Source organism: Gossypium hirsutum, chromosome A09, assembly GCF_007990345.1.
Source record: "Gossypium hirsutum isolate 1008001.06 chromosome A09, Gossypium_hirsutum_v2.1, whole genome shotgun sequence".
Lineage (NCBI taxonomy): Eukaryota > Viridiplantae > Streptophyta > Magnoliopsida > Malvales > Malvaceae > Gossypium > Gossypium hirsutum.
The window spans coordinates 2,971,905-2,986,290 of NC_053432.1; the positions used below are offsets into that span (position 1 = coordinate 2,971,905).

At 32.7% G+C, this 14,386-nt stretch overlaps 1 protein-coding gene across 1 annotated transcript; it reads left to right on the top strand.

Annotated features, from left to right (window-relative positions):
• The first annotated feature begins 6,844 nt into the window (after positions 1-6,844).
• LOC107888561 (putative disease resistance protein At1g59780) lies at positions 6,845-12,864 on the top strand. The gene is made up of 3 exons (XM_016812714.2): positions 6,845-8,334; positions 8,451-9,450; positions 10,829-12,864. The coding sequence occupies exons 2-3, from the start codon at positions 8,496-8,498 to the stop codon at positions 12,577-12,579; spliced, it is 2,706 nt and encodes a 901-aa protein (XP_016668203.2). The 5' UTR covers positions 6,845-8,334; positions 8,451-8,495; the 3' UTR covers positions 12,580-12,864.
• Positions 12,865-14,386: the final 1,522 nt, after the last annotated feature.

Genomic DNA, 14,386 nt, shown 5'->3' on the forward strand with positions numbered 1-14,386 from the left:
TGGCTCAAATCATTACAAAAAGATTATATAATTCTCAAGTTTGATTGCTAGGAAGTAGTAAATGAATTAAATTTGCATGCATCTTATTCTTCCAAGTTTGGTTCGACTTTACAAGATTGTTTAATGTTAAAATTCAAGTTTCATCATTTGTCCTTTTAATGGATTCAACGGACCGCAAATAAGGTGGTTCACAGTCTTGCTAAGTGATAACTCTAAGTTATATAGGGCTTAGTTGATCCATGATTTATGTTTCAGCTTTCGTTTCCTTTTCGTTTGTTTCGAGAAATATATCGATCAATTCCGATTCTTTCTTTTTCTATTGATTCTTTTCCGATCGAGATGTATGGATCCATGAATCTATGTGTCTATATCGATCCTGTTCATGGATCAACGAAAATGTGCAAAAGCTCTATTTGCCTCTGCCATTTTTAAAGCACCTTTTTTACTTAGAATTTATGCAAATCCCGAGTATTTTATATAACTAATTATGTTTTTTTTTTCTGTATTGAGATTTTTGGCATAATTAAATCAAGCTTATAATTTTTGAGTAATTTGGTGCTAAATTCATATAATTCTACTCTATGTAGCTATATTTTGAAATTTTCATAATTTGTGCTATAATTGTTACAGCTTGGTACACTGAATTGTTCCATGTTCAAAGCCAGTATGGATGACAAATGCACATTAGCTAAAATCAATCAGCATGGGACGATAGGCTAAGGCATTGGGCTCAACAAACTTATTTTAGCCCAGCTTGGAAGTGGATTGCAGAAAAGAACAAGTTTGCCTTCTACATCGGAGCCCAAACCATCCATTAAAGGGGAACGAAGCCCAAATTCGGAAATGACTTGGTAGAGCAGCCAAACTAACTTTGGAAAAATTCACTAAGTGTCCTTACATGTGTAAAAAATTAAAAAAAAACCCAGTCAAACCCCATAGTTGTTGTCCAACCCATGCCTTAAATCAAGCAAAAATCAAACTTGAATCATGAAAAAAGTAACCCCTTGTTTTATGAAATATGGTCTGCCATGCATGATAGATTTCTACGGGATGTTCATACTATTTTTAGCAAACTCTCGAGCCTTCCCTCATGTAAAAATACCACCTCCATTCACCTCTCAAATCACTTATCAATCATTCATTCTCTTCTCTCCCACGCCTAGCCTTCCATTTCCCTTCTTTTTTCCCATCCTCTCTTTGAGAGTTCCCTTAGCAAGTAGTTATTGAGAGAAAAGCTCTCTTGGTCAGCCACCTTAAGGACTAATTTGCATTAGAGTAATGAAGAAAATCAGAGTAAGCCACAACAAATAGTTCTCGAGAAATCACCAAGTTCATCTCATACTTTCTTCTTTCTTTCTCTTTTAATTGCTCTTAGTTTATAAACATGATTGCAAATTATTTGATTGATTTTTCATTAATAATAAGGACTTAAAATTGTTTCAGCTAGAATAGTTACAATGACTTGATTCGATTCGTTCAATTCATGTTTATATTTTTTCATGTCTCAATTGTTTATGCTTTCAATTAAAATCATCCATGTTGTTCCTGCATTAAGATATGTTTGACTACATTAGAATTAATCACTTAATTTGACCCAGATGGTGATTAATGGACGTAATAATTGAAAGATGCATGCTTAATTTATATCTGATCATGAATAAATTAAAGGTTCATAATAATTCCAAAAGAACACTATTACCTTGCATAACTTTAGATTTATGTAATTAAATGGTTTCAAACTTAGCCTGTCCCTGTTACTTTACATAAATTCTAAGGAATCCTTAGTTAAATGTTGACATATAAATATGCATATTTTTTTCTAAATGATAAATCTAAGATCTCGAAAGAGCTATGATTTTATATTCCAAGTTCATAAATGATCGAATTGCCATGGAATTTTTCTGGAACATTGTTAAACATGAAAAAGAATGAATTAAATTAAGATTTCTAATTGTTCTATCTTATTTATGTTATTGTTATTAAATCTTGTGAATTGTTGCTAAACCATTTCATTGCATTATTTCATCTCATTTGCATATTAGTTGTTAATTTAAATAGGACATACATCACCTTCAAATATTTTATTTTCATAACCAATTTGTAAAACATTAATTTTACAATTGTTGATTAATAGATAGTCCTGTGGAGACAATACCCTTTTTACCAGGAATTGCCTACTGTTTGACCTACAAGCATGATTCTTGCCTTCTAAGGAAGTTATGATTTTTCCCATAATTGATGCCATCTCCACTGTTTTGTTTTTATTAGGCTAAAAATAATTGTGATTAATAGGGTTAATTCTATCTTGCTTTTCGTAAAATTGATCAAGTTTAATATAAAGTGAACATTTAAATGATTGCATGCTTAATTAATGTTCATGGCTATTAGGTGATTATTGAAACTTATTTTTGACACTTAAATTTTTTCTTTCCTGAGTTCTCAAGAATTTTAAATATCGTTTAATTTTTAATAAAAGTTTTCCATGGTTATGAGTACAGCTTAGATCGTGACTGACTGAGTAACCGGGGTAGGGTGCTTGGGTTGTCATTCTACTTCGCGTCAAAAGGTTGTGGACGTGACAAGTAAAACTCCGCTAGCCGAGGTTATGAGTATGGCTCAAATCGTAACTGACTGAGTAACCGGGGTAGGGTGCTTGGGTTGTCATTCTACTTCGCGTCAAAAGGTTGTGTGACGTGTTGGGTAAAACTCCGCTAACCGGAAATAAATAATTTTAGGAGTATGTTGGCCTGAGTAACCGGGGTGGGGTGCTTGGGTTGTCATCTCTCTTCACGTCAAAAGGTTTAATATATTCCTAAGTAAATAAATAATAATAAAAGTTAAAAAAATCAAAAAAAATCAAAAAAGAAAAAAATAAGAAAAAAATAAGTACTAATAAAGTTGCACTTCGGGGACTAAAGGAGGAAATAATTAAGGTGTCTTAGTAGGTTTGGTAATTTACCTAAATAGCATAACTCAAGTCGATTTTAATTTTTGTGTGAATTAATTGGAATACTTTTTCTGTTTTACTTAAAGCAAGCTTAGAGGTCTCTTTATTTTTCATATGCATTTTTAACTAATTTTTATGAAACTTTGGAGTGGTATTTCTTTTATGGAAGAATCTAGCTTCCACAGTCGATAGGAACCATACTTGAGGGCAAGCATGGGCTAAGTAGGGGGAATTTGATAATACTCTAAAATGACGTGTTTTTATATATTAATCATGTGTTTATTTTGAGCTTGAGCCTACTAATTTGAGCTATTTATGTCTTTTTATCTTTTAGGGACTAAATTGGAGGCGAAAAGTAAATTCAAGGGAAAAAGCGTCAATTTGGAGATCAAATGGGTCAATATGCAACGTGGGACAAATATGGTGCCAAAAGTGCGAACATGGAAGGCACAAGGACTTAAAAGCAAATAGAAGAGATTTTATTTTGGAAGACTCTATTTTATTTTATTTTATTAGGATAATTAATATTAAAATAATTATTAGGATTATTCAAATTTAGGATTTTATTTTAATTATCTTTGTTTATCTTTAATTAAATGTATTTATTCTTTTAGAATTTAAGTTCAATTAGACTATCTCCCTAGCACTATAAATAGGGGTGAAGTGACTCTATTTGAGAGCATCTTTTTCTGTAAACACTCTCCCCCTGAAAGCCTAGCCTTTTGTTTCTTCATATTTTCTTTCAATAAAATTCCCTTTTCCATTTTTATATTTATTTTCTTTTCCACCATTATCATGAGCCACTAAAACCCTTCCAGCCAAAAGTTGTCAATATTTCCCCAAAAAGGGTTCTTGAGGCCTAGAATCCGTACTTAGCCTTCTCACCAAGTATCCATCGTTTCTCCGCACTCCGGGCTGACGCTTCCGTCCATGGCCCTTAAGAAGTAAGCTTTTCAGTATATGCAAAGGCGGCAGCTTTGTATGTTTTGGAAGGATTCCATAGTCGGTTCGTTAACTTGCTGCGTCAGAGGTTGGCGAGCCAAAGAGACAAAATGGCATGGGATTCGCCATTGAGAAGCGTTGATCTAGCATAGATTACTGGCTAGAGTCAGGTTCCCTAAAAATCGTAAGTCTAATCTTTGGAGCTGGTGGTCATAGGCATCCTCTTCCGCTATAACTGGCTTACTTGAGTCGAGAATGATCATCCAAAAGCCAAGGATTGAGCCCAAGGAGGAATGAGACAACCGGAGGCTGGAACTTTCCCATAAGAATTTCTTTTCTCTTAAAACTCTCTTTATTATTTTTATTATTTTTGTAATCATAATTTCAGTAAATTTTAAATTATGTTTTTATTTTATTTTTTTGCTTCCAAAATCAATTCTTAAATTCTGTTTTTTTTTTCAGGAACGCAGGTTTTCTTGGGCACAATTCTGCCTAGGATTTCGAGAAACAAGCATTCGTATAATCCAATCCCTGAGGATTCGACCCTACTTCCCCTTTACTATTTCTCTTTCGTTATTTTACAAGGAATAGGATATTTTTGGTGCTCTCAACGACAGCATCAAATCCCATTGAATTTCTCGAAAATCTTGATGGATAGCCTATTTATCGTCAAATCATACAAGTTATCATTTTCAAGCACGCACTCTCGCGAACCTTACATCTTACAGCGAAATTACCAGTCCAAGCTAAATCCCCTGTAGTATGAACTCATGGAGTGATTTCGGGATTACCAGTCCAGGCTAAATCCCTTGTAACGACAAACACTCTTAAAGAGCTCGGATCTGAATTACCAGTCCATGCTAAATTCAGATCCTAATCGAATTACCCGTCCGGGTTAAATCCATAATGAACACATATTCTTCGGGAGGCTAGATCACTTTAGGAACACCCGTCCAGGCTAGATCCTTTCTATACTGAGATCAACAGATTACCCGTCCGGGCTAAATCCTTTTCTGCAATTTTTACATGTTACGAGATCCTGCATATGTTACGAGACATTTTACCATATCATCAATTTTCATTAATTATTTACATTGTAAATCACCATTTAAAATCATACAGGAATATACACTTTTAATGTATTTAAATAGTCTACATTCGAGTTATACGAACTTACCTGGTAGTCGTTTCGGATTTGTATTTCGGCTATTCCGAAACCTTTCATTTTCCACGGTCGACCTCTGAATTAGTTCCTCGGGGTCTATATCAGTAAAAATAAATTATTAACATCTCACATTATTCAATTCCATCCTAACACCCATCCTAGGGAAAAATGATCAATTTGCCCCTAACCTCTCACAACTTTTACAATTTAGTCCTAAGGCTCGTATAATGAAATGCATGAAATTTCTAGGTTGCCCAAGCCTAGCCTAATTTTTTCATGCTTATAGTAGCCCACTATTTTCCTTCATTTCACATTTTTCTACCCATTTTTACAACTTTTACAAAATGGTCCTTTAATCCATTTCCATGAAAAACTACCTAGTAAAAGTTGTTTACCATCCTTTAAACTTTCATATTCCTCCATTAATCATCAAAACACAGACATCTCATGCATGGGTAATTTTCTAAACATGAACTCTAGCTAGAGATATGGGTAGAAATAGAAAGAGCATGTTACAAGGATCTCAAAAATACAAAAAACATTAAAAACGGGGCTTGGATTGACTTACCATCAAGCTTGAAATGTTGAAAACCCTAGCTATGGATAACATGCAAATTTCGGCAGCTATGGAGAAGAAAATGGCTGATTTTTGCTTGATTTTCCCTTTTTATTACATTCATTAACCAAATGACCAAAATGCCCTTCCTTACTAACCTTTCCAAATTTTTCATGCATGCCCATTTTTGTCCAAAAACTTAGAAATTGGGAAAATTTCTTTTTAAGGACCTCTAATTAATAATCCAAATCTATTTCATACAAATTGCTTCTAGGACCCAAGTTTTGCAATTTATTCAATTTGGTCCCTAATTTACAATTGGGAACTTTATACTTAGAATTTCTTCATGAAACTTTAACACATGCATACTTTCATATTCTTGACCTCATAATAATCATAAAATAAATATTTCAACATCAGATTTGTGGTCCCGAAGTCACTATTCGAACTAGGCCCTATTTCGAGATGGTATATTTGGAGTGTGAGAACTCTAAATTATATAGATTTTTAGAGCACCTTTTTACTTAGAATTTATGTAAATCCCAAGTATTTTGATTACTAATTATGTGTTTTTAGTACATATTAAGAAATTTGACACAATTAAATCAATATTATAATTTTTGAGTAATTTGGTGCTAAATTCACATAAATATTCTACTCTATATTGTTGCATTTTGAAATTTTCATAATTTGTGTTATAATTGCTACAGTTTGGCACACTAAATTGTTCCATGTTTGAAGCCAGTATGGATGATACATGCACATGAGCTAATATCAATCAGCATGGGATGGCAAGCTAAGGCATTGTACTTAATAAAATTATTGTTAACCCAGCTTGGAAGTAGGTTGTTGAAAAGAACAAGTCTACCGTCTACGTTGGAGCTCAAACCATCCATTAAGGGGAACAGAAGCCCAAATTCCGCAGTGACTTGGTAGAGCAGCGAAACCAACTTTGGAAAAATTAATTAAGGGTTCTTATATGTGTAAAAAAATCACAAATCAACCCCAATCAGACCTCATAATTGCCGTCCAACCCATGCCTTCAATCAAGCAAAAATCAAGCTTAGATCATGAAAAAATCAACCCCTTGTTTCATGAAATATGGTCGGCCATGCATGAGAGGTTTCTAGGGGATGTTCATGCTATTTTTAGCAAACTTCCAAGCCTTCCCTCATGTATAAATACCACCTCCATTCACCTCTTAAATCACTCATAAATCATTCATTCTCTTTCTCTGACGCCTAGCCTCCCGTTTCCATTCATTTTCCTATCCACTCTTTGAGAGTTCCCTTAACAAGCAGTTCTTGAGAGAAAAGCTCTCTTGGTCAATCACCTTGAGGAGTAATTTTCATTGGAGCAATGACGGAAATCGGAGGAAGCCACCACAGATAGTTCTCAGGAAATCACCGAATTCATATCAGAGTTTCTTCTTCCTTTCTCTTTTAATTGTTCATAGTTTATAAACACGATTGCAAATTATTTGATTGATTTTTCATTAATAATAATGACTTAAATTTGTTTTAGCTAGGATGGTTACAATGCCTTGATTTGATTCATTCAATTCATGTTTATATTCTTCCGTGCCTCAATTGTTTATGCTTCCAATTAAAATCATTCATGTTGTTCATGCATTAAGATATGTTTGACTGCATTAGAATTAATCGCTTAATTTGACCCAGATGGTGATTAATGGACGTAATAATTGAAAGATGCATGCTTAATTTATGTCTGATCATGAATAAATTAAAAGTAAGTAATAATTCTAAAAGAACACTATTACCTTGCATAACTTTAGATTTATGTAATGAAATTGTTTCAAACCTAACCCGCCACTATTACTTTATATAAATTCTAAGGAATCCTTAGTTAAATGTTTACATAGAAATATGCATGTTTTTCTAAATGATAAATCTAAGATCTCGAAAGAGCTATGATTTTATATTCCAAGTTCATAAATGATCCAGTTGCCGTGAAATTTTTCCGGAACATTGTTAAACATAATAATGAATGAATTAAAATAAGAGTTGTAATTGTTCTAGCTTATTCATGTTATTGTTATTAAATCTTGTGAAATTGTTATTAAACTATTTCATTGCATTTATTTATCTCATTTGCATATGAGTTGTTAATTTAAATAGGACATCCATCACCTTCAAATATTTTATTTTCATAACCAATTTGTAAAACATTAATTTTACAATTGTTGGTTAATAAATTCTCTGTGGAGACCATACACTTTTTACTCACTTATTACTTGATAATGACTGTATATACTCACATTGCGTCACGAACCAATAAAATGACATTGTCTTCTACAATCCTCTCTCTATGGTGTAGATGATGGTTTGACGCCGAACCTTACCGCCATTTGTATAACCGAAAGACAAACTCACTGGTAGCCTTATAATACAACTAAACCTCAAATTCAATTATTTACTGTGAGTTGAAAGTGAATTTTTAAACACCGATTAAAAAATAATATATGTATATGTATATGTATATGTATATGTATATGTAAATAGAAAGTGAAAAACCAGATTAAGTTATAATTAGTAACAGAAAAAATAATGGGAATTCGACTCTAGGAAGCTAAGCTTGAATTTTTCTTATTCTTTTCTTCATCCGCAAGAAGGGTAGTAGATCAATGACCCATCATTTTCCTAATCTGTATTGCAAGCAATAATGTTCATAGGAGGCAGCACTCTCTCGTTCATAAACCATCAGGTAATGTTCAAAAACATATGTTTCATTGATCATTTGAATACTCATTGTGCTGAAAGATTTACTTGTGATTTTGCTTGATGCTTAAAACTGATTGGAAATTTTTTGAATAATTGTAGAATTAATTCAATAAGGAAAAGAAAAAAGGGAGGAACGCGCAATCTATGGCAGTTTCGGTGTTCAGTGTTATCAGAAAGATTGAAGACTTACTAATGGAAGAACCGGAACTCTTGAAGAGAATAAGAGAGGATTTTGATCGGATGGGAAGAGCTCTCAGGTTAATGAAGAGCTTCTTAATACGTATTGGTTTAAGAGAAAATAAGTTCACCATAAGATTCTGGGTTGCAGAAATCAAAGATGTGGTCTATGATGCTGAGGATGTCATTCATACTTTTCTTCACAAAACTACTGTTTGTTTTCTGGAAGAAAGACGGATAATTCGCAAAACCAAGTCAAAGATATCGGAAATCATAGACAAAATCACTTATTTGACTAGAAAATTGGAAGGAATTGGCGTAGAAGAGTCCATAAGTGGAGAAAGCTTACATCAGAGGCAACAATTAAGTCACTATTACCATCCTATTGTTGGGTTGGATGACCAAATCGCACATTTAGTTTCCACTCTGTTGCAAGACTATAGAGTCATTTCGATTTGTGGAATGGTTGGTTCGGGAAAAACCACCCTTGCTAAGGCAGTGTACAATCACAAGCGAGTAAGGTATAATTTCGTCGGTCATGCTTGGGTTTATGTTTCTTATCCATGGAAAAGGAACAAAATCTGGGAAGACATTTTTTATGGGCTTGGTATTTTTGGTGTGAAAGATAGCAAGTACAGTGACGAAGAGTTAGCAAAGAAGTTGTGCAAATTCTTGGAAGACAATAAATGTATAGTTGTTCTTGATGATATCAGGACTGTTGAGGTTTGGGATAGTATAAAACCTGCATTTCCAATCAATTGTGAGACACAAAGTCTTAGCAAGATATTGATCACTTCCAGCAACCGGAAGCTATCTGCTCATGCAGCTCGGGGAGGATGTTTGTATGACATGAAGATGTTAACATACGAGCAGAGCTTCAATATTCTTCGTAATATTGCATTTTCTGAAACTGATTTTGGAGGTATTACATAATGATCTTAATTACTCAATTTTCAAGTTTTAAACTAATTCAACATCTTGCTATATAAGTATACTCAATACTTACATCTTTGTCCAAATATATGCCGACACAAATGTCAAAACTACTTGAAAAAAAAATTAAGAATATGAAAAACCTAGTCATGGACTAGCTTCTTTTAAATTGCAGGTTTATGAAGTAGCATGAGAGTTTTGTTTAGTATTTGAAGAAAGTATACATTTTTTAACCATACTAGAAGTCATGTTTGATTTGACTTTGTTGAGGGTTTGGGTCTTTTATTAGGAGAAGTATTTAAAGTGTCGTTTATTGAGCAGCTGATTGGACCCTTAAACAATGGAAGTATTGTTCCTGAGTATTTATGCTCAGTTTTAGCCCTAGGTTTTGTCTTCCTTCTTCGAGGAGAGCCCAAAAGGATTCACAGAGTTTGGCAGAGATCTAATCCACCAGAGAAATGTTTTTAGCATTTTGGCCTTGGTGGGGTTCAAACTCATGCCTTTAAAGGGTCTTAGTTGGTAAAAACACAACCAATTTCCTTTGTGAACTAAGTGTTTTCACCAAACTCCGTAAATCCCTCTGCACTCTCTTCAAAGTATGAACTCGAGTCTAAAATCGAACATAAACACCCCAGGCACAACACCTCTGTTGTTTGAGGGTTCGATCAGTTGCTTCGAAGATGACATTTTAAAGACTTCTAATAAAAGAGTCGACACCCCTCAACAAAAAGTCTTTAAAGTGTTGTTCGTCGAGCAACCACTCAGACTCTCAAATAGTAGAGGTATTGTGCCATGGGGTTCTTACCCAGTAAGACCATTTAAAGGCACAGTTTCGAACCCCACCCAAGGCCAAAATGCTAAAAACATTTTCTTGGTGGATTAAGTGCTCCCATCAAACTCCATAAATTCTTTTGGGCTCTGCTCGGTGTAAGGAGACAAAACTCAAGGCTAAAATCTAGCATAGACACCTCAAGCATTATATCTCAACTGTTTGAAGGTTTGATCAATTACTTGATGAACAACAATTCAAAGACTTCTCCTAGAAAAGTGTATACCGTCAACAAATTTAAATGGTTGTACTCTTTAGAAGAGTTTATTTTTTATTTGGATCTATTCAATTTTTTGAACTTAATCTTCTTTTGTAGCAAAATAAAAAAAAAATGTCGCAAGCGCATACCAAGCTTATTCCTAGATTCTTAAATCACTTGCACGCAACCGTTACTTAAAATAAAGCAAAAGTAGAGTCTTGTTAACGTTACATGTATGTTTTCGCATGAGATAAAGGCAGTCTTTCTGTAAAGGGCTTCAAGCGTTAATTTTGGTTCTTAATAATGATTTCATTATTGTTGTTTTTGGAAACTTTGCAGAGCAGTATTCAGCAAAGAACAATTTAGCGGAGGACATACTTAGACATTGTTGCAGGTTACCATCGGCCATTGTGGTGATGGGAGGAATATTAGCTACAAAAAGATCAACAGAAGAATGGGAAATGTTGCTTAATCATGTGAAATCCAACTTATCAAGTATATTATCTTTACCGGATATATTGGCTTTGGCTTATGATGATTTGCCATACCATTTAAAGCCATGTTTCTTGTACTTGAGTCAGTTTCCAGAGGGTTACATGATATCGATCGGCAAATTGATTCAACTATGGGTTGCAGAAGGCATTTTGAGTAATGATAAAGGGGAATCAATCGAAGATATTGCAGAATCCTACATAATAGAGCTTGCCAAAAGATGCATGGTTCAAGTGGGAGAAGGAGAGGTAAACATGAAATTCAAAACATGTTACCTACATGATGTCTACAGAGATTTATGCTTGTCAAAGGCTAGTCAAGAAGAGTTCGCGTTGATTCCTGAAAACCCTTTTTCCCTTCCAGACATTATGGCTTCTCGTAGAGTTCGGAGAGTTGCTATGCATGAATATATTCCTATACAGTCCTTGAGAAATCTCAAGCTCATGTCTCTATTGTTCTTCAATGAGATTTATCCAGAAGAATCGTCTATCAGTAGTTCTCTACAGGAAACAGCTGAAATTTACTTAAGAGAAGATAAGAGATGGATCTCAATTCTTTGGATATTGTTTAAACTTATGTGGAGATTTCGAAGGATATTGAATTATCTTTTCAATAACTTCAAGTTGCTTAGAATCCTTGATCTCGAAGGGGCTGAAATTTATATGGAAGGGGAGTTTCTCAGGGATATTGGTAAGCTCATCAGGTTGAGATACTTAAGTCTAATGGGAACTACTTGCTTCTCGAAGCTGTCGCGGAGTATAGGCAATTTGAAGAGGTTGCAGACATTGGATTTACGAATGAATGAAGAGTTTCCGGTCCAAATACCAAATGTGATATGCAAGATGGAAATGTTAATGTATTTATATCTGCCAATGCTGTGTGATAGTAAAACCAAACTGAGGTTGAATACTTTGAGAAACTTAAGGACACTTGTGAACTTCAACTCCAAGAATTGTTATGTAGAAGATCTTGGTTGCATGACAAATCTTATGGAGTTAGGCATAACAAGGTTTTTTTGTACAGATGATCCGCCGGTCATCATTGCAAGTGAACATCTTCGATCCTTGTCAGTTTCTCGTCCCGAGAACATCGATTCCGATCTTTTGGCATACCTAATCTCGACCTGTGTTCATATATCTGAGTTGAGTTTAACTGGTTCCATAGGTAAGTTCTTACCAGCATGCCAATCTCCGTACCAAATCACTTTCATGTCGTTGAGTGAGACCGAGCTTAGTACAGATCCAATGCCAACTCTAGGGAAACTACCCAACTTAAAGATTCTCGAACTGAAAAAGGCATTCATTGGAGAGGAACTTCACTGTTCTACAGAAGGTTTTCCTGAACTAAACTCCCTGAAACTTAGTTCCATTTCTACGGTAAAGCACTGGATCGTTGATAAATCTAGCATGCCTAAACTTCGTCATTTGGAGATCATCGATTGCAAAAGCTTAGAGATGTTACCAGTTGGATTGATGTTCATTACAACACTTGAAGAACTCAAGATTGAACTAATGCCAAAAGCTTTCAAGGATAGATTGTGTGAAGGAGACCAGTTCAACAAAATCAAACATGTAGTCATTTTTCAAAACTGTTACTAGAAAATATAATCCTGAACAGGTCAATGTCCCTTTCCTAAGGGTCTCCTGTTGTTATAGTAAAACCAGTTACCCTCTTGTCACCTAGAAGAATCTGAAAGCTATCGTAACGAGAACTAATCATTACTAAATAGCTCCAACATCTAGTAGTACATTTAGTTCACTAGAATGGAATAAGACTGTAATAGAATAAAGTTGTAATAAAATAGATTTGTAATCAGTAATTCAATTATTTGGTTGAATGTAACGGAATACAACTTTAATAGTATTATTGTACTTGGTTGAATGTAATAGACTTGTAATAGCATAAGAAAAAAATTAAAATGACTAAGATACCCTTAGTAGAATTTTTTTTAAAGTAGATGATTATTCTTTTTAAATTTTAATAAGATCATTATTAAATATAATTTAATAAAAATAATATATAATTTAATGACATTCTTAATATAATTATTTTTATATTAAATTATATTAAAATATTTAAAATATTTTATTTTCTACATTTTAAAATAATACACTATTATTTGAATCAAATGCTTCTCAAGTTATCTCCATTATAGTTGGCACACATCAAACACATAGTTAGAGTAGTGCATTTGCATGGTTTATTATGATATTTAAACCTTCAAATCACAATCACTTACACTACACCTGCTAGAATAGGAGGTTAAGTCTAATGTTTAGGTACCATATTGGACATTTTATGAAAGTACAAGTACCATAAAAAAATCATATATTCATAATAAAACATTTTATAAGTAATAAAAATAAAAAAGTGAAAAAAACCCAATAATAAAAATATTAAGTAATTAGATAAAGTAATTTATTATTCGAATATGGGTCAAATTTTCAACTACAAATTACCATTACTTTAATACTTCATTGCCTTTAACATAATATTTTGCAAAAAAAACAAAGGTAAACAACATTCACAATTATGTAGAACTATCAAACAGGGGCGAAAGCAGGGGTTGGCAGTGGCCCAAACCCCCTTAAAATAGAAAATTTTTTATTTAGGTCTTTTAAAATTTTAAATCAGTAAAGATAAATTTACATTTTGGCCCCCTAAAAATGATAAAAATTTGATTTAATCATTTAAAAATTATAAAGATAGAGGCTATTAAAGTGGTGATATTGCATTTTTATTGTCTTAAAAACTACAATTTAATTTCAGGCCCCTAAAAAACTTTTCTGACTTCGTCCCTGCTATCAAATATTAAATAATGATGACTAAACATCTCAAATAATAATGAAATTCATACTCTCTCTTTTTTTGTAATGGAAACAAAAACTATTAAATAACGATAAATATGATTTTTCCAGTAATTCTTTAAATATTATTTAGAATAAAAATTTCTTAATAATGCATATATTTATAGTGCTAAATATTAATTTTAATTTATATATAATTATAACACTAATTAAGTAATAATTAATCTAAAATAATAAGTGTAATTAATATGGATACAAAGTTTAATCAAATGATAATAATCATGGCATTAATAACGGAAACATTATTAATTATAATTATAATTATTTTATATTAATAATTTGTTATGAACGTAATTCTAAATTCAAGATTTTATAGAAACATTATTAAAAATAATTTAAAAAAATATATTATATTATTTATTTAAAAAATTGAGAATATAAAATATTAATTCTTAATTTATCGATTTTTTTATTTTAATTTTTTTAAATAGATATGAGTCATACTATTTGTTGAATTGAGATTTGTGTTAAATCAAATTAATTTGATTAGATGTAATTAGTATTTATAAAAAAATTAATATTTAATTTAATTATAAAA